Consider the following 24,637-nt stretch of genomic DNA (forward strand, 5'->3'; position numbering starts at 1 on the left):
CTTTTCCACTTCTATCAGTCCAAGAGGCGTAGACTTAGCCTGTCTCCATACTCCCACTTGCCAGAGACGAACACAAAGGAGGGATCCTCTGTAGGGTTGAGCCGGGCCCCTGGCAAGAAGCCCAGCCCCATCCCTTTTCCCGGCCGTCTGTTTCACCAGGGCGTTGCCTTTCATACCTGCCTCTGGCTCGCAGGCAGCTGGCAAACTTTTCAAGCCCTGCCTTGAAGAGGCTCAGGAAAATCCTTAGTCACCGCTGGCTGCTACAAACAGAATAGCGGCTTTGGAGTGCAAGTGAGATCAAGAGGACGACCGGGGGGGGGGGTGGGGGGGTGGGAGGGCAGAATTCTCAGCCAGGCAAAGGCTGCCTCTGCACCTTGTTGATACAGCACTTTAGCCACGTGTTTGAAACCAGTGTTTGGGAACAGCACAATGCTGCTATACTGGCATGTGGCACCATTATGCTGGTACAGCGTATGCCAGTATATTAGGAGAACGGTGCTAGGCACCTTTATAACTGTGTCCACACTAGGCGTTGCACCAACTCAGTAGAAAATGCAAAACCATGCTCTGAAATGTCCCTAGCCTCTGTTTGTCAGATGCTGGGAATGGGCAACAGGGGATGGATCACTCGATGATTGCCTGTTCTGTTCATTCCCTCTGGGGCACCTGGCATTGGCCACCATCAGAAGAGAGGATACTGGGCTAGAGGGACCACTGGTCTGACCCAGTATGGCTGTTCCTACGTTCTTAAATCAGATGGTGACATCAGTACAAAAATCTGTGCCTAGACCCAGCCTAAGACCCCTTGGCCAGAGGGATGCAGTGCAAAGAGGCAGTAGTACGCTTTCAGACATCCCAAGGCCCCTTTACACTGCCAGACTGGTGTGAGTGAGAATCCAGACCAGAATGCACAGGAAAAGGGGAATGCGCCCCTTGGCCTCCTTCATTGCCCCCCATGTGGAGCTCACCCTTATCGGGGCACTGGGTTGTTTTTAGCTACCCAGAAGCAGTGCAGAGAAAAGGCCGGGAGCCGTTAGGTTAAAAAAGTGATTTTTTTTTTTTAATTTTTAAATTAATAAAAAACCTTCAACCTGTTTAAGCAAGGTTCTGATTTGGAAACTAAAGCCCAAAAGCCACAGCCCCTCCCTGTTGCCCCGGCTGAAAGGGGCCCTTGGCCCCTGCTGCCAAGCCGAGCGGGGCAGGATGGTCCTTTACAGTTTGCACAACTGCCCTTCCAGCTCGGCCTCCCCATGCTGAGCATTGTCTGGTGTAGGAACAGGGCCAGTGCAGGAGGGAGGAGGAGACCAACTGTTCCCCAGGGCGAGGGGGGCAAAAGGGTGCATCCCAGGGCCTCGGCATGATGAGATTTAATTGGCACGAATCCCAGGCTGGCTTGTTTTCAGGGCACATGCCGCAGACTTGGATGATTTTCAACAGAGGCCAAAGGAGGAGGGCTTTACCATGCCCAGCAAGGATGTCCAGGAAATCCAGACCCCCAGCTCCATCCCCCAATCCTCTCGCTGACCTACAGTGGACTGGTCTACCTAGGATCTCAGAGTCACACTGTCCTTTGGGAGCTTCCGACGCCCGTTCCCCGAGCCTGCCAAAACGCAGCCTGGTGTTACCGAGAGGGGAGAGGTGTCAGCAACGTGCCATGCTCCTCCTGGTCCAAGTTGTTCCGGCAGGGAAGCTGAATGTGCAGCCATGCATCTCCTTCCCCAGTCACGTTCCTGCAGCACAGGAGTTCCGGGTTCAAGTGGCATGTTCCATCCCTATGCAGGACGCTTTCCAACAGCGGCCATGTTTCAGTGGGTGCGTCTCCCCCTCCACCCTCACTTTGTAAGAGCACATTTCAGGCAAGCCATGGGTCCGAGTCATACAGCCCTCTGACGGCCAATCCCGTCTCATCTAGCAGCACCCCAGCAGCGGCCAAAAAATGGGGAGGGGGGAAGTGAAGCCAATGGCAACAGCTTCTGAGCCAGCCCACCCTCTGCCCAAGGGAAGCTCTGTGTCCAGCAACATCCTCTTCACCCAAGCGGTGTCGTGACCATCCTGAGATTGCCCACCGGGCTGCCAGTCTCTTTCCATTGCTCTCATTCTCTCTGGATTTATATACATTAGATATTTATATATTATATAGTTATATATTAAAAAAGAAGACCAGTTATTGACTCTCTGGAAGGGAAAAATCACATGGGCTGACAACCATCCCAGCAGAGTTACAAAAAGAATTATAAAATATTCCAGTGCCATCTTCGGGAACCCCCTCCCCCACCGCCCTGATCTCCTGCACCTCTTCTCTGTTCTCCCCCCCCTCCCCCCACCCCCTTCAATGTTAACCAGTCTTATCTCTGCCCATCCATTGCAGCCATAGCTTTCTGCTGGGAGCCTCCTTGCTGAGACCCGGGTGGCCACATGGGCTGCTGATGGTGGAGATGATGGTGGAGGTTGTGGCTGGTTGGAGAGGAGGGTGGCATCCAGGCGGGTTGGTGGTTGGGAGGTGAGGAGGCCCAAAAGGGGCTGAAGTTACCCGGTGGAGAGCAGGCCATAGATGTGATGGGGCTGTTGCTGCTCTGTAGGTTCTCTGAGGTCCGCAGCTTAGAAAACATAGCTAGTGCGTCCGGGAAGTTGGGAGGTGTGGCTGGAGTATTGCTAGGTGTGCACATCTGCAGGGAGAGAAAGGATAGAGCATCAGACAGACTGTACCTCAGCGACCACCACAACACTGCGCACCATCTGCTGAAGCTAGAAAGGCAGAACCAGTCATTGTCAGCTGGGAACTACCTGGATTAAGCCATTTCAGTCTCAAGGAAGGATGACACCAGCCCTCTCTCAGCATCAGCGGAGACTTTTCTCCTGCCATGAAGTTTGGAAGGCCACCTGCGACAGCCACCGGAGCAGCCCTACTGTAAAATTGGCGCTGCGATAGCCGCCGCAACGTCTAGCCCTGATCAGAGCAGGTCTAATTGATGCGGTGGCCACAACTGTGGCTGGCATACACCAGGCTCCCAATGATGGTGGAGCTGAACTGATGTTAGCCATTGACAGAGACAGGGCAACAGAGACTGGTTCCTTGCCCAAGGTCACAACCAATGCCTCAAGCATGACTCCCGTTCTATTTCCCTGTCCACTGGGCTAGAGTGGTCTGATTGTAAACCTGGGACCCAGGATATCCTGGGCTCTAATTCCACTGGTGACACCAACTTGGCTTGGCCTTTAAAAAGTTACTTTGCCCCTTGGCACCTCTCCTGAGGGATTGTAAAGCCGCTGACATCAGAGATGGAGGAGAGCCCTTGGCATAATGGCGTCCAGATCATCCCACCGGGGCCTATTCAGGACTGTGGCCTTTGTCCTATTCCAGTATCAAAGGAACCCAGCCCTTAGATTCCTCTCCCACATCTCGCCCTGCTGCTTGTCCCCATCCCCTGCTGGCCTGGGACACCTGATGAACCCGACACTAGACGTTTGCTAGTCTGCCAGACACCAGCCCCCTACGATACCACTTTCTAACCTATGCAAAGCACACCCATGAAACAGCAGAACGTTCCCACCGCTCCGCGTCGGAAGGAGGGTGCCGTCTTCGGACGAATGCTACCAGTAAAGCCCAACTTTTCTGCGACTGCACGGCCTCCCTCAGGGAGCACCGGGGAGGGGGACCCGTGTCCGTGCCACAGAGATTTAAGGCATCTCAGTTTGGACATCCAACGTGATCAGCGACTTTGGGAAGATCTTGGTATTGACCCGCCCTCCCGCCTCAGAACAGGTTGAAACCAATCTACCCCTCCGCCACCCGCCTCCCAAAGGCACATCTGAATCGCTGCAGCCAGCTCCTCCCCTCGGGCGGCTTTTCTGAAATGCAGCCCCCAGCAAGCTGCAGCCCCTCCTGGCCCGGGGAGGAGGCACAGCCTCGTCTCAGCATTGGCCTAAAAAAGCTCCAGGGCTTAAGGTGTGTCGGTGCAAGACTCTTCCCCCTTCACCAGCCTTCAGGTGAAATTCACCGAGGCTCTGCCCCGGGCTCAGCCTGTTCGGCTTGTGCTTTGCCTGGCTTTGTTTTGAGGATGGTGCTGGCTCTGTACCCAGAACTTCATTGTCTGATTCTGTTGCTGCTATGCAGCAAGATCTTAAAGGGGCGCTAACAGGTTAAAAAATGTAAAGCTATTTTAAAGGGATGCAACTGCAATGAAATCTAGTCAGTTCTGAAGGAGATTACTTAGTAGCAATATGGTAGTACCTAGGAACCCCACGGTCCGGTCCCTACTGCGCTTGGTACTCTGAGTTAGGAGTAGTTTTGGGTGCTCCAACTGTCCCTGAACAACTCTTCCGCCAGCCAGTCTCTGTGGGCACAGTCACATTTTCCTATTTAAAACCTCTCACCCAACAGCAAAGGACAGAGACACCCAGGCAAAGAGGGGAAACTGACTAACTGATTTCACAGGGGAAAAGATGAAACTGGCTATATGCAAAGTGCTGCCAAATGAACAAACCAGCCAAAAAAGGAATGTTTCAAATAACTGGTCAGTTCCAGTATCCTAGGGGTTACCGTAACAGCTCTTAGGGGAATAAAGGGTCTTGCAAACCACAGCCTCCTCCACCCATCTCTCCAAACAGTTTCCATGGATCTAGTGCAAGGGATCTGATCTCCCTTCTAACCCGCGGCTGGACGAGAGTTCGGCTTTTCCCATTCACTACGAGTTAGAGGCTCCAATGGAGGAAAAAAAAAAAAATGATTCAGAGGCTAGAAAGCAGTCCCTGAACACATGGCAGTGACTGTCTGCCTGATCAGCGGTCTCGTGTGGCCGGGGGGGAGGAGAGAAGACGTGTGTACATGCAGTGCTACTTCTGCTGCTAAACAAGTGTCCAGATCGTGGGTCCCCTCTCCGGAATCACCAGGGCCTCATGTTAACAATATCCCAGTGACCCAGGGTAGCAATCGAGACAGGAGCGTTACTACAACAAACAGAACTTGCAGGATGAGCAGCTACCTCTGCCGTCTCACTAAGGACTTTGCTCTGATTGGGTTACTGCAACTCTGCTCTTCAATCCCCAGGCTCTAACCCCCGACCCTCAGCACCGAGGACAGGCAAATGCCCTCAGATGTGCCCACAGCACAATCTGATTGGCTCTGCTTGTCCCACCTACATAAATCTTTCAAAGGCACATTAAGAGGTGGAACAGAGGGGTTTGTTCTGGATTTTTAAAGGCAACATCAGAGAGGCCCCCCGAACCCGCATCTGACATTTCCACCCCCTATAATAAATAGACCGGGAGAAACAATGTGTACAAAAGGTCAGAATATGCCATAGCTTTGGGAGGGCGAAGGGGAGGAACCTGGCTACTTCAAGACTGGGGAGAAGGGAAGTGCATCAGAGGCTGCAGAAACACCCTCTAGGACTGGCAAGCCCCATGCACAACTCAGATACAGTGAAGAGGAAGGAGAAGAAGTCAGATCATTACAGTCATCTCAGGGGACAAAGCCGGGGGGGACACACACTGATTGGCTGTGCAACCATTTGCAGAAGTGAAGCAATCTTTGTACTCCCAGGTCACTGGTGTGGTTGACGCCAGAGAGAGGTCTTTGCACCAAAGATTTTACACGATCTAGCTTCTTTCAGGTCATCCTTGCAGAATTCTACCAGCCCTCAACAAGCAATGTTGGCCAGATGAGGAAGTTCTCCCTTGAGGCCCCTAGCTGCTATTGTAATGCAAATAAGCTTCCTCCCTTTATAATCCAGGTGAAGGGCGGATGAGTAAATTTTGTGCTGGGGCGAGCGGCCCTTTGCAAGACTGTTCTTGGCTATTTTAGATGATCTCACCTTCTAACTATCACAATTTACCCAGCTCTAAGGGAGAGAGAAAGAAGTGGATTTACACACACACACACACACACACACACTTCAGAGAGGACAAACACAACAGCCACTGTTAAAAGCAACTTATCAGCTTTTTTTCATTTCCTGGTAAACCATGATAGTTCTGTGCATTCATTCTAATTTTAGTCTCAAGTGCCCTCCCCCTCCTCCTGTCTAGGCCCTCCCCGGGGCTCCAGCTTTGTCTTGTGATAGGTCTTTATATTTTTGTAATCAGTGTCACACCCTCTCTGTGCAACAGCGGTGAGAGAGAAAAATCCAATTCTGAGACCAGCCCACGAGAGACGGAGCAAGCTAGCTAAAGCTAGTGCACAGACAGCGTGCAGCGCACCGTCTACGGAGCTGCAGAATGGAAGTGAAAAAAAGCATAACTAGCAGAGGCAGAAAAATGGATAGCCTGGGATATTATCGGGAGCAGGCAGCAGCCTGTATCAGGCTCTGAAGTCTGTGGGGGTCAATCAACTTCGATGCACTTGACTGGAGGCAAAAAAGCTGATAAGATGCAGTCCCCTGCTCCAGACGGTTTAGGTACTAACCAGGCCCTGATTCAGCAAAGACTTAGGCACGTGCTTAACTTTAAGCACATGGGTTAGTGCTTTGCTGAAACAGGGCCTAGATCAGCACATTAACGAGAGGTGGGTGCCTCCTGGTGAGCAGCCCGGGCTCCCTAGAGAATCGCACGCTTGCACCTAGAGAAAGAAGTTAGAAACGCAGCCCACAGAGGTCACACCCTTCTGATTCAAAGGAAAGGTTCAGGAAGTCACTAGTGGAGTCCGTCCCTCCTGCTACAAGAGCAACACACCCAGTGGGGGAGACTGTCCCAGCTGCTCCCCTCTAGCGGCCCAGGGCAGAATGGCAAGCCCAGAACTTAAGAAATACCAGCACTGGCCAAAATAATGAATGGGGGAGGGTGCAGGCAGAAGGGAAGGGATTGCAACACATACACACACACACAGTGACTCACCCTTCCTAACCGCCCCCTTCAACAACAACAAACAAAAGCTGCAGAATTAATACTGTAGCTCAGCAACCAGAAGCAAAGTTGCTAGTTTTAGTCTTGGGCATAATCTCCAAAATCACTACCCGGCGTGAGAATCCATTATCGACCTCCCGGAAAAATCCCTCTTTATAAACAGCCTTGTAAGAACACTTCCTAGCGTCTGCCTCCAAGCGGTTTGGAAAGCAGGTTTTCAAAAGGACAGGGGTTTTGCTGGGTTTTTAGAAAGGATGGGATCTGTAGGTGTCTTCCTCTTTAAGAGGAGCACTGCACCAAAACCTTGTCCACACACAAGAGTTGCACCAATTTAAAAATGGATTCAGTTGCTCTAGTACAAACCTGCATGTGGGGACCCTCTTAATTTGTTTTATACTTGCTTTATTGCAGCTTGAAGCTCCACTGGTAAAAGCTAGGTTTAAACTGAACTAAGAGTGTCCACAAAGGGATCCGCATTGGTTTAAGGAAATCAGATCAAACATTCGTGTTCAACTTTGTGAGTAGACCAGGCCTAAGTTAACGTCTAAACATTGTACTTGTTCTTCATGTATGTTCTACTCATCCAGAAAGGCAGAGTCCTCCTGCAGGTCATTGAGGCTTAGGTATAGCTAAGTCCTTTAAAACCTATCCTAATCAAACCCATCTTACATGAAATATTATATGTCAAGTTTCAAAGGAGCCTCTTTCTTTGTACCTTCGAAATTTGTGCCTGCAAACAGGCTCTTTCATACGACTGCCTTGTGTGTTGGGAGGGAATGGAGAAGCAGAATTTTGTAACTGGTATCAGTTCTATGGAAGTGAGGTTGCATTAAACCTGATTCACTCCTCCACAATACACAGTTCCCCAAATCAGTTTGGGGAGGAGACGGGTGAAGGTGTTCAAGATCTTAAGACATGTCTAAGGTTTTTTTTTTTTTTTTTTTTAAGTGTTTGCCACACAACCTAACAGGGAATATAACTGATCTTCCCAGCCTAGTGATTTCTTATCTAATTAGACTGTGGAACTCATTGCCACGGGATGTCAGTAGTGCTAAAAACTTATTCATATAACTGCCCAATCTTTTACTCTTGATGATAATATCCAGAGTTGTTAGAGGTAACGCTAATTAATTTTAGAAGAGACAAAACTTCATGCTTCAAGGCTTAAGACAATCTCTAATTATTAGGTACTAGACAGAAATCTTTGGTGGGAGGAGTAGGGAGCATCTAATTCTTACACCGGCCTCTGTCACAGCTGGAATACTGAACTAGATGGATCTTGGGTCTGATCCAGTCTGCCTATTCCTATGTAGTGAACACACTAACAGAGAGAGTTTCAGGATTTACCTTCTTTTTCCCCACATAACTTTCGTATCTTCTCTTGGTAATTCTTGGTGAGAGCTGGGATTATGCAAAGTGCTCCAATAGTGTAGTTTGAAAGTATCCCTAAATGCTGCAGCCAAAAGGAATCCAGGTGGGTTTGTCCTCATCTCACCTTAGTTTAAAGACAGCAGGCCCAATTCTGCCACGTTACCCACAGGGAGTAGTCCCCAGGAAATGAATAGGGCTATTTGTGGAGAATGGCACCATTCAATACAAGGTGGCAGAAGGAGACCCTCGTTTAGGGTGGTACAAATTACTGAACGCAAATCAGATCATGTGCAAAGCGGCCCGAGTGCCTAAATCTTCCGTCAAAGAGCAAGGCAGAAGAAACTATCCTAGCTTCAGGAGAAGTGACAGCCATCAGAAAGTGATCTGCAATACATAACTACAGGTCAGCAGCCGCTCTGATGGTTGCAGGGAGCAACAGGAGAGAAATCACAACTTGCAGGCTCTGGTTACGCTCATCCTATTCCTCTTCCTCTGTTGAGCCAGCAGAGCCTGAGTTTGTTTGTGAACTTCAAGAGACTGTGTAAGGGCCATTTATACCCTAAGGGGCTAGATTCTGATCTCAGCTACACTTGGGAGAGCAGAATCAGTTCCAGCTGATTTCAGTGGAATTACTTTAAGTGTACACCAGAGTAACAGGATGCCGCCCCTCAGACTTCTGCCTGAAAAATGGAGGAAAAGAGGTGGGTTTGATCCCAAAATTCCCCATGGTCCTTTTCATTCAGACACCGTCGATCACTTGAATTGCCTTTTCTTCTTTGGCACTCAGCTGCCTGCAGGACAAGCCCATTCGATACGTTGAATAAATAAGTTAATCTTTGTGCTCAGAAGACACGATCCCATGTGACAGCATGAAAAAACTGGAGGGAGGGGGCCTCTGAGCTGCTGGACTTTTGGGCACTGGCTGGATATTGCGTGTTTAACAAGAACGCTGGCCAGAGAAACACACACTGTCTGGCGCTGAACCTTCACCCCAGGGGCAGGAGGAAAAAAATGTTTTTGTAAACAAAGTGATTCGAACAAACAAAAAGCAACAAGGACAAATAGGCTCCTCTTTTCTGGCTGGTTTGCTTTACAGAGCCCAAACCTTACAGGATATCGCATTTGCTGCTTTAAGGACTGACTTCTGTACTGCAAAGGGCAAGGAAAGGTGGGTCTCAAACCTGCCTCATTTGGATCTTTACTAGACCAGACCATGCTTGAGAAAACAGCCGGGACAACATAACACAAGGGGGGGGGGGGGGGAAGGAAGAGATAGTTTGCTTACATTCTGTGGGCACCTTTTTGCTCCTACGATTTTTCCCAATGCACTAGGGGGTGGGGAGAGGAACAGAAAACAGACAGCAGCAACAGACAGGAGTCAAGGGGGGTGATTGGGGTGTCTGTATGCAGGGACAGAGACCCTCCTTGTTGCAGGCGAGGGCCTGCAGTTTTATCGGCGGGGCTGATTAACTTCCCACCCAGCTTACGTCAATATCAACATCTCCTATATTTTATGGCAACGAATCAGACCCAGCAAAAAGCTAGAGTAGGTTCCACTGTCAGTTTATCCATCCCTGATTTAAAAAAAACAAACCAAACAATTCAACACCTTAGAGCAGAGATGGGCAAACTACAGCCCGCGGAACCGTCCTGCCCGGCTCCTGAACTCCCGGCTGGGGAGGCTAGCCCCCGGCCCCTCCCTCGCAGCCTCACCTCGCCACGCCGCCAGCGCTCTGGCCCGCCGCTCCTGCCGGGCAGTGCGGGCGGCGTGGCTGGCTGCAGCAGGGCTGCGAGCTTCTGCTGCTCTGAGCAGCATGGTAAGGGGGCAGGGGGTTGGATAAGGGGCAGGGGTTCCCTGGGGGCAGTCAGGGGACAGGGGGCAGTTGGATGGGGCGCAGGTTCTGGGGGGGGGCAGTCAGGGGGGTTGAATAGGGGGTGGGGTCCTGGGGGATGGTTGGGGCAGGAGTCCTAGGAGGGTGTGGTGAGGGGACAAAGAGCAGGGGAGAGTTCTGAGGGGGCAGTCAGGGTGTGGGAAGTGGGAGGGGGCAGAGGCTAGACTGTTTGGGGAGGCACAGCCTTCCCTACCCAGCCCTCCATACAGTTTCGCAAGGTGGATGTGTCCCTCGGGACAAAAAGTTTGCCCACCCCTGCCTTAGAGCCACTTTAGAATCTAGACACTCACACTTTAGAGTTTGCCTCTATCCTTCAACGAGTGAAATTTGGCTATTAGACATTTCTGTTCCAGCAAGGATATGGAACTTTCACTTATCAGGTAAAAGGCCCCAGTCTGGCAATAAATTTCAGGCAGGCACACTCCAGCTGAGCTCCCTTGGGGTGTTGCCCATGCTGAGCAGTCCGCAGGACTGGGGACAAAAAAGCACCCCATTTGCTACATGACTTTTCTCCTGTCCACAAAGAATACTTTTTTTTTTTTTTAAACGAATGAAGTTACCCTTGGGTGTCCCAAAAAATTCTTCACTTAGAAGGTTCACATCCCATTTCAGACGGGTGTATTGACAGGATGGAAATAGAGTAATACGAGCGACTTATTTATAAGGTTAATGGCGCGTAAGAATTTGTGATATGGGGAGCATCTCTTATCTAAAGAGAAACAGGTGTATCTGTGAGACGGTGCGTAGCTGCTCACTTTGTGCGATTTTGGTGGGGTTTGCTCATAGCTTTACTTGTACAATTGTTTCAGAACAAATCAAGATACTGTGAAACCTCTCCTCGTAATCGCCATTCTCTCAGTGATCAGAATTGTTCATGGCATTTAAGTTTGAGCAGAAATCTCAAGACGTTAGGGCACAGGGAACAACACACAACAACAAAAATGCAGCACAAAAGTCAGACTAGTATCTGGGAAAGAGAGATGAATAACATTTGGCAAACAGAATGGTCACATTGCGGATCATGACATGTATACCAGTTTCCTGATTAATGTGTAACTGGTTATAAAAAAAGGGAGGGGTGAAGCTAGCCTACCAAGCAGCCAAGATTTCCTTTGCTTGGAAATACTATTAATCTGCTTTCAGGGAATCCAGCATTTGTAAGCTTGTAATGAAGAGGGTGAACGTTGGACAGCCCAGAGAGGTTTTAAAGCATTCAGGAACAGGGTCCTCTGCCTCTTGCTTTTGATGAGAAAACCTCATAACTGAAGATCTGCTTAGATCTGAGTGTCAAATCATTTTATGAGTAATGGGACAAGCATGCCAAGGTCACTGCTCCTGCATCTGACTAAGTATCAGGGTTCAAAGATTTTTAGAACACCAGAAATGACTGTTCAGTCTTGAATTTTTTAAGTGATTCAGGGTTATCGGCTAAAATGTTGGCCTCCCTTATTTAAAATAAGAGCTTGGAGGTAAGATTTCACTTCAGTTTCTATTCCAGTTTGGGGGTTTTAATACTCTGGTGTAAACCAGCCTGATTAAAACACGTTAAGCTTCCTGTAGCACCCAGGCAGTAACCGATTCAGCTTGGCAAGGAATCACTCCTGCTGTGAGTTAAGCATTTCAAACAGCTTGAATCACCTCTGCATCTTCAGAGTTTGATCAGGGTTTGTAAACTAGTAACTGCAACCTCTAACCTTCATGAAAGCTTGCCCTCAATCAAGCCACCCAAGGACAGTGCCTATGAATTTCCAAGCTAATTTCCAAATACGAGATAGGCCTAACACTAGATCTACCCTAGGAGTAAAGAAACAAGATAAATCTAGTTCCTTTCAGAGGCTTTCCTAGTGAGAAAGGCATTGGACCGAGTCTCAAGATATCTGACTTTGATGCCCAGCTCAGCCACTAGCTTGCTGCATGACTTGGACAAGTAATTTAATCCATGCCTCAGTTTCCCCTCCCACACTCAGTCTTGTCTATTTAAACTGAAAACTCTTCAGGGCAGGGCTGTCTGCACAGCATCTAGCACAATAGGGAACTGTTTTTGCTGGGGCCTCTAGATGTTACCATAATACTCTAATGCTGGCGAGAAATGTTGTGCCAGAAAGGAGAAAAAAAAAGTATTAAGTGAGGAAATAAGAGCGTTAATACAAAGTTCCCAAGAGCCATTTTTCTGTTTTATTCCAAATCTTTTAGAACTGGCTGCAGGTTTTAACAATGGCAAGTACAGGAAAAGAAAAATCTATGGCTTAGCCTCCATCTACTATTATCCTCACACACAGCACTGGTTTAGTTTCCTAAAAAAACTTCCTCTGTTTCGCTAAAGAGACTTGCCCTCAGCCAAGGTCAAGTAAAGTTTTGCTGAAAGTTCTGAGGAAACATTCAAGGGAAAGGGCCTGCCCCCCTTTCCTATCCCAATTCACTATGATCTTTTACTTGTTATAACCATCTAGATCTATGTGAAGACAAACTATTTCCTGGCAGACATTTTGGCTCTTGTTTACATTTGCAGTCTGTGTATTTCTCTTGTTACAGACCAATATGGCTGTCACGAGAACTGAGAGTTCTGAATGCACAACCACTTCTGCTTGCAGCCTCCTGTTCCCCTCCCCGGTATCAAAGGTGGCCTCCAAAAATGTGCAAAACAGGGAATCCCTCCCCTTGGTTCCATATTTTTATATGGCTTGTCATAAGAAAACTTTAACAGGTAAGGGGGTGGTTAAGACTGGCATCTGATGAAGCATTTGTAGCTGCTTTTATGAGGCTCTCCCAGATAAGAAATAATCTTTTCAGATTTCATTTATTCAGGAGATTAAGGAGTATTTGGAGGGGGGGGAGGGGGAAGAACACATCACTGTAAATTTCGTTCTAGCCCACAGGAAGTGAAGATAACATAGGGAACAGCACATGTCTGTGAAGTTTGGGTCACTTACCATTTGATGATGGTGATGATTGTTGGGAATGTTAGTTTCTTGAAAAAATGCACTCAAAGCAGTCTGCAAAACACAACAACAATTAGTTAATTCCAGCAATCAGACAGAGCAAAGGGGGAAATGCAACCACACGGGATAGAGGCTAGTACTAGCTAGTAAAGACCCTGGAAATGTTTTGTTTTATTTTTTTTTATATGACTGGATCTTGTTTTTCCTCCCTTAAGTATGTTTCAACTGTAAACAAATAATTTAAGACAACAAACAAACATGATTGATCTAGCTGTTTGCATTTCACAACACAGGCCTGGGCTGGCTTTGAAATGCTAATTTTCTCCTCTGCAAAAGGAGAAATGAAGCTACAAAGGAATCCAAAACAAGAACACAGCCCCGAGCCCTTCCCCAACTGGACTGATCTCATGCCTACCTAACCCAGAAACAAAACACTGCCAGGCAAGGAAGAATCCGGCTGAAGTACCATCAAAGCACTTCAGTACACGCTGGCCAAGAGACCCCACGTCGGTTTCGGTAACACGAGTGAAATTAAATCAGGGAAGGAAAAGGGGCAGTGTCATGAAGTCTCCCCAGGAATGTACGTACACACACACACACACACACACACAAAAGCCTTCGCCCACGGGACAGCAAGAAATTGACAAAGCCCCACGTGTAATTATTTCCTTTGATGTGAGCCTTTTTTATATATAAAATACACTTGTCATCCGCTTCCTCCCCCGTCTTTATCCACGTGAAGGGAGTTAAAGCCGTTGTCACCTTACATAACATCCCCCCTTTAAAAAAAAAAAAAAAAACGTAAAACGTCGACACCACATTTTACTACACAGGCTTCCTCCGTATTCCGCATCCCCGTGAGGGGCTGGGAAGCGGTTCAGCCCATACTCAATCCTCTCCCCAGCTCCGGAGCAAGCTTCCCCACCAGAGGAATCGGAGCGAAGAGAGACCAGACCACGTTTCGATGCTTCATTCCAAGGCCCGGGAGAGCCACAGATTTGGTTACAGCGCAATATATAAATAGGCACCAGGAGATCCGCAAGCCGGTTTCTCCCCCTTGGAAATTACATGAATAAAATGTATTCTCCCCTCCTGCCTTCTACCCACAACAGCAGCAACAGACATTACGTGCGAGGCCTCGTGAGTTGCTGGCCCCCGAAGGCAGTTGCTGCAATAGGTAATCGTAATGAAGTCCTAGTAAAATGATTGTTTATGTGCAGCTCCCTAGCTTGCCATTCAGCGGCGGCGCCAGGGCCCCGTGCGGCACGGCCGGCCGTGTCCCAGCTCTGTTATTATTTAAAGCCGCGTACACACACATTCCACCCCCACAACTGTTTCCAAGACCAACTGTTTTAGCGAGAAAGGGGGAGCGATTAGGTGGAGGAAAGGGGTGAATCCGAGGGTGAGAGGGGGATGGCAGGAGGAGCAGCACGCAAGGCCCCCACGAACCCCGCTCCCCTGTGGGGTGTCCCCCCCCCAAAGCCACGCACCTCGAACTGCCAGTGAGCTGCCTGTAGCAATTGCTTCGCCTGGTCGGCCGCGCAGCCAGCGGCCAGCACGAACTGGTTGATCATGACCTGGTGCCTCAGCTCCTCCATATTCACCGACATGGCGAGAGAAACGAAACCACAACAACGAGGGAAGCGGGGCAGAACACACACACACACACACACACACGGTGCCGCTGCGGCGTGCGTGGGGTGCGGGGGGAGAAATCCACAAAGGCTCTTCTCTCCTTCTCCTTCTCCACCCCACACTCGGCTCCCCCTGGCCCCTCGGCTCGGCCAAGCCACCCCTGCTTCCCCCCCGCCTGCTTCAGTCGGCACCAAGCCGGTTATGTTGTGCTCCCCCCTGCCCCAGTCCCTCAGCGCCTCGGCTGCTTGAGCACCACAAACAACAGCAGCAGGGGAGGAGCATGTGGGGAAAAGGGGGGGGGAGGCCGGAGGTGTCTCAACGTTCCGTTCCCGGCGTTCCGAGCTCGCTGATTGGCCACCGCCGTGTTCTTCACATGTATGAACGTTCGATTCGAATCTTCCAGCTCCCCAGGCTGTGGCTGTTTCTCTCGCTCCCTTCCCCCCAGCTCATGCTTCATTGGGGGAGAATGAGCCATCGGGCTCTTTCCCCATTGGATGGCTGCTGTGTTTTGGATCGGGAGAGGCCCGTCATTGGCCTCTGTCTTTCCAGGGGCGGGGTGAGGCTGTGCTCTTGTGCGAACTGAGCTGGAAAGCCCGGCCGGCTTGTTGATTGGCTATCACCCCCTTCTGTTTTTCTCTGGTTGAAAAAAAAAAATGTTTGTAAAGCCAAGTTCATTCAGGAGCTTCATTGAAACCAACATGCTCAGCTGGAAAAGCAGGACTCGACTGAGCAACAGCAGAAACAGCTCTGACTCATTTCCTTTGAAAGAACTAGTGATCCTGAGAACCAAACTTATCACAATAGAAAGCACATTTGCAACTTCCGATTCTTGCAGTTTATTTAATCCTGGGGGTTGAGGGTTGCTATTTCTTCTTAGTTATTTATTTGTATTAGTTTTGAGACATGGCAAACAACGGCAGCCAATTTTCCCCCTGGAAAAGCACAGTGGTTAAAAGTTGCAATGTCCACAATTCTGCACTTCTGTAGCACCTCAACCCACAGTGTCCTTTGGGGGGTACGGGAAGGATTCAGAATCAGCCCTTTGGGTGGATGTGTGTGAGAATCTCACTTCTAGTACAAAGTTAAATCTGGGGTGCAGGGCCCTGTTATCCCACCAGTTGCCTATGTGGAATTCCCACTGACTTCGGCCCATAACTGCAGAGACAATCAGGTCTCTGTGGCATCAAAGCTGGGCTGTGTTCCTGGCTCTGCTATGGGCTCACGGCGTGACCTTGAGCAAGTGACATTGCTGCTCCGTGCCTCAGTTTACCTATCTGCAAAATGCAGTTGATGATACTTCCTCACAGACTTCAAGTTTTTGAAGAGCGCAGACAATAGAGTGTGGAGTGCCATAGAATTGATGACAAACCAAATTCAAACAGAGGGTCTTCATGAGGCATAAATGAATGAAGCTGCACACCGTCCATGTGGGACAGGTAAGTGTCATACTTGTTTTCCAGATGTGGAACTGAGGTATAGAGAGGTCAAGTAATGTGAGACCACACACAATGTATTGGGAGCGCTAATATTAGGGCTTAGGAATTCCTGACTTCCAGCCCCTTGCTCAGTCCACTAGCCTCTGTTGGCTCTCTTGCTGAATTTGTGTGAGGAGCCATTCATTTTTCTTGAATGAGTTTCCCATCGGGACCATCTTTAGGAGCAGGCGATCAGGGCAGTCACCCTGCACAGCATCATCTGAGGGTGCACTCGGGTGTTCTGCTCTCTCTCCCTCTCTCTCACACACACACACTTTTTTTTTTTTTTTTTTTTGCTCAGCTGATCAGGAAGCACCAGAAAAATTTTCTGCCCTGGGTAGCAAAATGTCTAGGGTTGGTCCTGCTTGCCACAGTCAGGTAAAGGTGACCTGCAGAGGCTTTTTACTTGCCAAAATCTGAATTTAGAACTCTAATTGGTGTTTTTCCAAGAGTGGACAGTGTCAGGCACTTTAAACAGTGTACAAGATAGAGCAGCCTGCGGGAGTGGATCCATCCAGACATTTATGCTGAAGCAGGAGTGGGATCCAGGTTGCCAGGAGCCTGCAAACTGCCTTAAAGGTGGGATCTGGGGAAAGGGTAAGACAAGGGAGGTCTCAGGGCAGAGCTAGTAGTTCCATGACTGTGCGGATCCATCATGCTTCTCATATTGGCTACTGCATCTGTGGCCAGCTCCATGATCCCAGGGGTGAGAATTCCTCCTACTCCAGTAGAGATCCCCAGCACATAGCCCAATTACCCTGGTTCTGTAGTCAGTGAGAGGCTTTGCTACCTCCTACTCAGCATTAGGTGTTAGTGAGATGATTGACTTTTGAAGAAGAAACAGACACATCACCAGCTTCCCTCTTCTCATACTTTTAGGCCCCTGCACTCCACCAATTCAATTTCCCGCAAGGGCCCCTCTGTTTCCTTTTCAGGCAAGCACTTCTGTACTTTCACTCTACACCAGCAACATCCTCCCTGCCATGTTACTGCCCTCCCTTCAGATCCTGCCTTTAACCCCACCTTTCATTACATTCCTTCAAACACGTACCCCCTAGAGGGAACAGCTAAAAAATGTAACCACCAAAATGCACCATGTGCCACCTTAGCACCCACCCAAGCTTATTTTATGTACTCTCACCCTTTCCCATGCAAGGGACCCGGGTTTGTCATTTGATCTTAAAGCCTAACTTTGCAGATGCTGGTCCAGCTTTTCAGGTGGTGTAAATTGGTGTAAGAGTCTCTGTGTTACAGCTGTAAGCAATTAAATCAGGCCCAGTAGTAAGCACTACACTTGGTAGTAGGTCTGTGGGCCTTACAGTCTGATCCAGCACTAGTGGGAGTCCTGCTGACTTCAGCAGCAGCAGCAGCACATGGGCCCTGAGCCTGCCAGCTACTCTGCAAGGGCAGGGACCATTCCTCCCAGCTTCTCTGTGGAGCATCGAGCACACCTGTGGAGCTATCATAGGAAAGTTAAGTAAAAGGAGGAGCTGAATTTCAAGTACACTATTAATGACAGGTAACTCTAGCTGGAGTTGACATTTAAAACACTAACATTTTAATAAATTGCTGTTTACCTACAAAATGCCTTTCCCTGAATTTCTATCCTCCCCCTGCATGATTTTGCCAAGGTCTTTGGCCCAGATTCTCAAAGGTTTTTAGGCGCCTAAGTGCCATTGAGTTCAATGGTTGTTGAGCACTTAAATACCTTTGAGGATCTGGGCCCTTGTGTTTGTGAAAAGGGCCACGTATCTGCTTGTTGTTATTAATACAAGTGTCAAATCTGCCTGCTTCCAGGCCCAATACTTTCAGACATGTCACAATCCAATTTGTGATATTATAGTTCCCTATCATGGAATCACATCGCAGGAATGGTGAAGCCATTGAGCAGAAAGCTGAAATTTACAAATATCTTGCCTGTCAGCAAGGACAGGCAAGGGAAATAAACAGAGAGGACAGGGAAGTTTAAAGGACACTGTCCAGGCTTATGTGTTTTGCTCCCCTCCCCTCCCCCAATGTTATAATACATTTGATTCAGTGTACTAACCAGTGAAAAATTTGAGACAGAAATCTTTTTCCTGATCCAGTCATTCTTGCCTCCACCTCACACACATTGATTGGTTCTTGTAAGGTTGCTCATCACGGAGTAGCCTGCCTGCTGCTATTGTTTTAAACTTCTTTAAAGCATATAACTAAACAGAGAAACAAGTGTTGTCCAAAGAACTGCCTGGACTTTGCAAACAGACACAGTGAAAACAATTGATTTAAGATGAAAAGAGCCTGCAGAGACTGAGATACTATGGTTGATGGCAATTGTAATAATCATGAGGAGGACAATACAAAAACACAGACAGCTATGTATGGATTTTACCATGATATCATCTAGTGGGTAAATTCCATTGGAATATCAGCTCTTGTTCAGGCTGTGGGAGACAGTATTCTTTGGAGCAACATTTTGATCCAAATTATCCAGAATTGGCCTTGCCCTACTTTTGCTTTCTGTAATTCGGTAACCCCAGAAGCATGAAAACCCAAACCAAAGGAACTCGACTGACACTCAAAAAATTGTTTCTATACGATCTGGAGTTTCCTGCTTTGCTAACATTTGCTGTGGTTCGAAATGTGACCATTTCTTCTACATCGTAAAGGTCAGATTCTTGTGAACAAATAGGCATGATTATTCTCTTTGTACAGTGATTCATCCCCTCCCGCGCCTCCCCTCCAAAATATAATGCCTCCTCCTATTCAGATCAGAAACATGCCTCATACTTTCAGTCCCTGAGGCTCTGTCCTCCTGTCCAGCACACAACTCCCATTCATGTTGAAGGTGAAGAGAAAACGCTCACATTCCAAATCAATAAAGGCCAGCACCAAGCCTATACACCACTCATGGCCCATTGAAATAACAGGCATGGGTGAGGCATAGGACTTTGAGCTGGCCCTCTGAAGAGGGGGGAGGGATAGCTCAGTGGTTTGAGCATTGGCCTCCTAAACCCAGGGTTGTGAGTTCAATCCTTGAGGAGGCTATTTAGGGATCTGGGGCAAAAAAAAAAAAAAAAAAAATTGGTCCTGCTAGTGACCAGGTCGCTAAATAAGATGGGGCATAACTAGTTGCCTGCTGGATGAGATTGTACACATATTCAGGAGCCATTCATCCAGTCAGGTTGCCTTTGATTAACAAAGCCAAGTGACATGGTTTGATTAGCAGGTTACCTATTTGTTTTACAGTAGCACCTAGAGATCAGAGCTTTATTGTGCCAGGTGCTGTATGTACACATAAGAAGATATAGTCCCTGTCCTGAAGAGCTCACACCCTAAATATGGAAAACATACTACGTGTGGGAGAAAGGAAGTATAACTCCCATTTTAGAGATGGGGTCTGAAGCACAGAGCGATTATGTGATTTGCCCAAAGTCACACAGGAAGTTTGTAGCAGAGCCAGGAATTGAACCCAGACCTCCTGAGTTACTCTCTGGTGCCTTGGCAAGAGGACCAGCATTCCCGTCTGTGAGCAGTCAGTCCCTCCCCCTGAGGGCGACAAGCTGTAGACAAAACTAGATTTTATTCCTCCACCAAAACCACACTTCATTTTCCAAAACCTTTTGGCAAATTGTGGATTGCAGCCTGCTTTCCCCTGATTGCAATTAGAAAGCAAGGCAAGGAAGGGTGCTGAGAATTATTGGGCCAGATTCTGACCTCAATCACACCAATGGGAATGCAGAATAACCACACTGCAGTCAGAGGGGTCTAGATTTCCCCCAATGTGACTGAGATTAGAATCTGACCCCTGATCTCTAGGCTCCCCCATGCTGCAAGGTGATCGTCGTGGATAGTCCCCTGCTCCTATGCAAAAATCCCACGGAAGTCTTTGCATGCCTATGTGGAGCTGCTTGCGGGATTAGGGCCTTGGTATTGTAGCCCACAACCAAGTGGGGTCATAGCAATGTTTAGTCCTGGACAAGTCTGTAACAAACTTCATCGTCATCTGTTCCCATGGAGGTAAAAGAATCACTCGCAATAGCCCAATGGGCAATTGAGAAGTAAGTTTATTACACTGATACTATCAGGAACCCAGCTGCCTCTGGGCTCGGTTGCCTAGCAATCCCATGAGCTCAGCGGGGTGCAACAAACCCTCAGTATGGCCAGGTCTACACCTAAAAATTTAGGTCGCTCCAGCTACGTTGCACAGGGGTGTGAAAAATCCACACCCTGGAGCATCATGTCAAGCTGACCTGACCCCCAGCAAAGACAGTGCTCCGTCCAGGGAAGAATTCTGCCATCAACCTCGCTACTGCCTCTGTGAGAGGTGGATTAACTACAGTGATGGGGGAACTACAGTTGCTGTAGTGAGTGTCTACACAGAAGCAGCTGCAGCTGTGCCCCTGTAGCGGCTTAAATGTAGACATAGCTTAAGTGACTCCTTTATTGGTCAGAAGATCCAACAGATCATCAGTTAAGCCCTGTAGCAACAGCAGCCCAGTGGCTGCTCAATGTGTTTCATGCTCGTAGCTGTGCCAGACCTGCTTCCTGTCCAGCCTGCTCCAGCCCTAGGCCTTGTCTACCTCTGAACTCCTGACTCCGACCATTGGCTTGCTGCCCAACCATGCCTCTGCTTCTCCACTCTGCTCCTGCTCTGATCACTAGATCGCACTGCCTACATCTCAGTATGTCACAGACAAATTTCACCACCTTCCTTCCACCTACCATCCTTCCACATATTGGGCCATTAAATCAAAGACAAGAAGTTATTACTGGTTATATCAATTCCCCCAAATAAACAAAAAACATTGTGGTGATCTAGAAGGTCTGAGGCATATGGCTCTGCCACGTTGGATATATATAGAATAATCTATCCTTTTTTCCTAGTAATTATCATTGGCCAGATTCTCCACTCACTCACACCAGTGTAAATCAGAAGTAACTCTCCTGCAGTCAGTGAACTTATACTGGTGCCAAACTGGTGTAAGTGGGAGAAGAACTAGTTCTCTTGTCTTTATATTGTTAACACGAGCTTGTAGATTGTCCAAAAATGTTATTAAAACAAAGATGTTTAAAATAAGTATCTCAAGGCAACAGGAGGCATTTCTGGTCAGGTTGTACATCAATAAGTATATTGATTTCTAGCTGCCTAGCTAAGGTTTTGGCTGCTGTGTCAGCCTCCCTGGGATAAAACTGTCTCTCAAAGTCATACATATCTGTAGCAGTTCCATCCAGCTGGCCTGTCTCTGGGACAGATTTATTTGAGTTTCTAAATAATGTAAGGAGGTGTGATCCATTCAAACTACAGAATACCTCTCTTAAAGGCATTTTGGCTTCCTTACACGCATTACAAATAACTGTACAATTGTCAATCATTTCTTTTCAGAAGTAGCATAAATTTGTTCAGCCAGTGTAAACTGTCCAAACTCCGAAACCGATGGTTGGACTCGACTCAAACCAGCTCTCTCTGCCTTAGCAAAATCATCTGTCATAACTATATAAGGCAAATGTGGGGAATCACAAAGAAAAGCTTATTTTGGGCTACAGCAAGCATTTGCTTTTTACTCACCGTCAAAAATGTGCATTTATCTTTCAGTAGAGATGGACCCAGGGCATGAAGTTCCAGATCTGGACCAGAACTTTCCTCAAGTTCAGTGGCATTCAGACCTTGGAGGTTCCAGTTCAGATCCTTTATGGAAATCGGACTAATCCATGCAGTCTGGATCTGAATTTTCTCAAAGTTTGAGGAGATTTGTGTGATGTACTGAGGACTGCATAGGAAATGCAAGCTATCACTTTAAGAGTGGGGGAAGGGAAGATGGAAGAGTTCCTGGTCCTGCTTGCAGGCTAGATGGCTCTGTAGGGAAGCATGTGACCCTGAAGGTGCAGCGGTCAGTCTGCACTGTAGACAGACAGCCTAGAGGAAGGTGGGGTGAGTTGTGCCTCCCTGTTTTAGGGAGCAGCCTGCTTTGTCTGTCTCTGTGGTTTTGGTTCTCGTGTGTTATTGTTCTGAATTCTAAGAAATAATGCAGTGTTACATTACGACCTTCCAGCAATAGTATTTTGTTTTCATCTACCTTCTCTGCGTGTATGCCATGAACATAACAGTTTGCATCTGGGGTTCTGGTTCAGGGGCATCGCTGCTTTTAAACAGTTTGAGTAAGACAAAGACAATTTAGGCAAAATCTTGCAACACATTTCCTGTAGTAACTTGCAAGTGGAAGGAAAGTTCTCACACCTACAACACAAGTTAAGTGTGGCCAGTTCAAGGCGGATGTGACTTTCCATTGGCTCCCAGATAGATACACCTCTACTGGACACAATAAACCTTAGGAACGGAACTGGATTTCCTGCTTGCTGAAAATCCAATTTGCTGTTCCAACTGGTTTGTAGAAGGATATACAAGGCTGCCTTTAACTGTTGTTTATGAGCTGCCTATTTCTTACCTGTAAGCTGACTTTAAATGCTGTTTTTAAAATGTTGTTTATGATCTGCCTGCGTTTTATTTGCAAATCAACAGGTCATCTAGGTAGACAAACAATAGCTGAGGGCCTCTTGAAATACCCCATTCACTACATTCATAAAAGCAGTCAGTGTAGTAGTCTGTCCAAAATGAAACACATTCATATAACCCAGTGGTTTTCAAACTGTGGGTCACGACCCAAGGGAAGGCACTGGGTTGCGGTGGCTCTGGTCAGCACCGTTAAAAGTCCCGTCGGCGGTGCTGCCCAGCTAAGGCAGGCTAGTCCCTACCTGTTCTGACACTGTGCTGCGCCCCAGAAGTGGCCAGCACCAGGTCCGGCTCCTAGGCGGGGGGTCCCCTGGAGCTCTGCGTGCTGCCCCCACCCCGAGCACTGGCGCCGCACTCCCATTGGCTGGGAGCAACTCCGTCGGGTCGTGGGCATCAACAATTTTCTTCAACTGGGTCGCCAGAAAAGAAGTTTGAAAACCACTGATATAATCCGTATTTGGACTGAAAAGCAGCTGAATTAGGACTAGAACTCAGCCCTCTTGACGCCTAAGCCAATCTGCGACCTGGTCGACTAAACTGATCCATCGGGTGAGTTTCGATGCTGGTTCTAGTTTCAGCAACAATGTCTATTGGTGAGACTGGTGCGGCTTTGCAAAACCACGTCTGTGGTCAAACAGAGTCTCACTGAACTGGTGTTTTGAGCCAGGGTGAAAGTAATATGAAACACTTAGCGGTACGGGGACCCGGCTCTGGGCCCCCGGAAGGGGTGGGGCCTCGGGCGGAAGGCGCGGCGCTGGGGTCAGCCTCCCCCAGCCAGCCCATCCACGCTGCCCAGGGCTCCGGTGGCGATTTAAAAGGGCCTGGGGCTCTGGCCGCTGATGTGGTAGCGGCGGCAATGGCCAAGAGCCCCGGGCCCTTTTAAATTGCCCGCCCCGGGGCAGGTGCCCCTTTTGCCCTCACCCCGTCGGCGGCCTGGGGGGGGGGGGCAAAAGGGGCAACGATGTTAAAGTGGCTGCACTTTAAGGAGGGTCCCAACTGGCAGGGCCGCCACTGGTGGCAGCAAAAGGGGCAGCAACAGCTGCGTACAGGCCGGTACCAACTTCTTACCAGTACACGGTATCAGCCCGTACCGGCCCAATTTCACCTCCGTTTTGAGCCCACATTGAGTTCCCTGTGACATGCAATAGGACCGAGGAGCTCATAGGTTTTTTTTTCCTTGCATAGGCAAAACGCTGTCTGGCTTGTTGGATGAGGCCACAAGTTGCTGGTATAACTAGTCTCGAGTGCGCACCTGGACAGCATTATACAGCTAACCTGGGTTTGCTTGACATTGTGTTAGCCAGAACCGAGGAAGCACTCCAGCATGGGCCCAATCTTTCTCCCGTTAAAGCAGTGGTAGAAGTCCCCGTGGTTTCACTGGGTTCAACATCAGACTCCATGCATCCTAGGGTTCACTAGGAAAAGATTCTCCAGCTCCACTACATGGCTTAGTCTATATGGGGGCTGCTTTTGCCTGCCACAATAGGCTCATGAATCAATTTTGCTTGCTTACTCCCATTCACCATCTCCATTGTTAGACGAGCGAGGCCAGCCAAATCATCAGACATTAAGTGTTTTGTAGCTCCACTGTCCAAAAGAATCTGAGCTTCTCAGTCAGATTATTGACCCGTTTATTGATCCCTTAAAATCTCAAATCTTCAGTGGCATGAGCAATATTACCGAGGTCAAAAGTGAGTAAAGTTTCCATGGGCAATTTTGATGGAGTGCATAGACTCTAACCTTGGCATGAGCAGGAAGGGATTGATTAACAAATTGTCCTGAATCCAGGGCATTTATTAAGACAATCATGCAACACCTGCCACGGTGGTGGATGAAAGACCTTCCAGCTGTAATCAATAAGCAGTGGAAGGGCTGGTAATTAAAAGGTAGAGGGAAGTGTAACTATGGGCAGTTTCAGGCAGAGAGAAGACTGGAACTCCAGTCAGTGGGGGGAATGGGGGTAGACTAATCCCAGTCTATAAACTCTTTGTATGC

The 24,637-nt window shown here is 48.4% G+C and overlaps 1 protein-coding gene across 1 annotated transcript; it reads right to left on the minus strand.

Moving 5' to 3' along the window:
- Positions 1 to 1,038: 1,038 nt before the first annotated feature.
- On the minus strand, positions 1,039 to 15,040 carry UBALD2 (UBA like domain containing 2). Its single transcript, XM_034790342.1, has 3 exons — positions 14,533 to 15,040; positions 13,034 to 13,096; positions 1,039 to 2,666 (listed from the first exon to the last, which is right to left on the minus strand). The coding sequence occupies exons 1-3, from the start codon at positions 14,650 to 14,652 to the stop codon at positions 2,346 to 2,348; spliced, it is 504 nt and encodes a 167-aa protein (XP_034646233.1). The 5' UTR covers positions 14,653 to 15,040; the 3' UTR covers positions 1,039 to 2,345.
- Between the last annotated feature and the right edge of the window lie 9,597 nt (positions 15,041 to 24,637).

The sequence above is a fragment of the Trachemys scripta genome, chromosome 14 (genome assembly GCF_013100865.1).
Source record: "Trachemys scripta elegans isolate TJP31775 chromosome 14, CAS_Tse_1.0, whole genome shotgun sequence".
Lineage (NCBI taxonomy): Eukaryota > Metazoa > Chordata > Testudines > Emydidae > Trachemys > Trachemys scripta.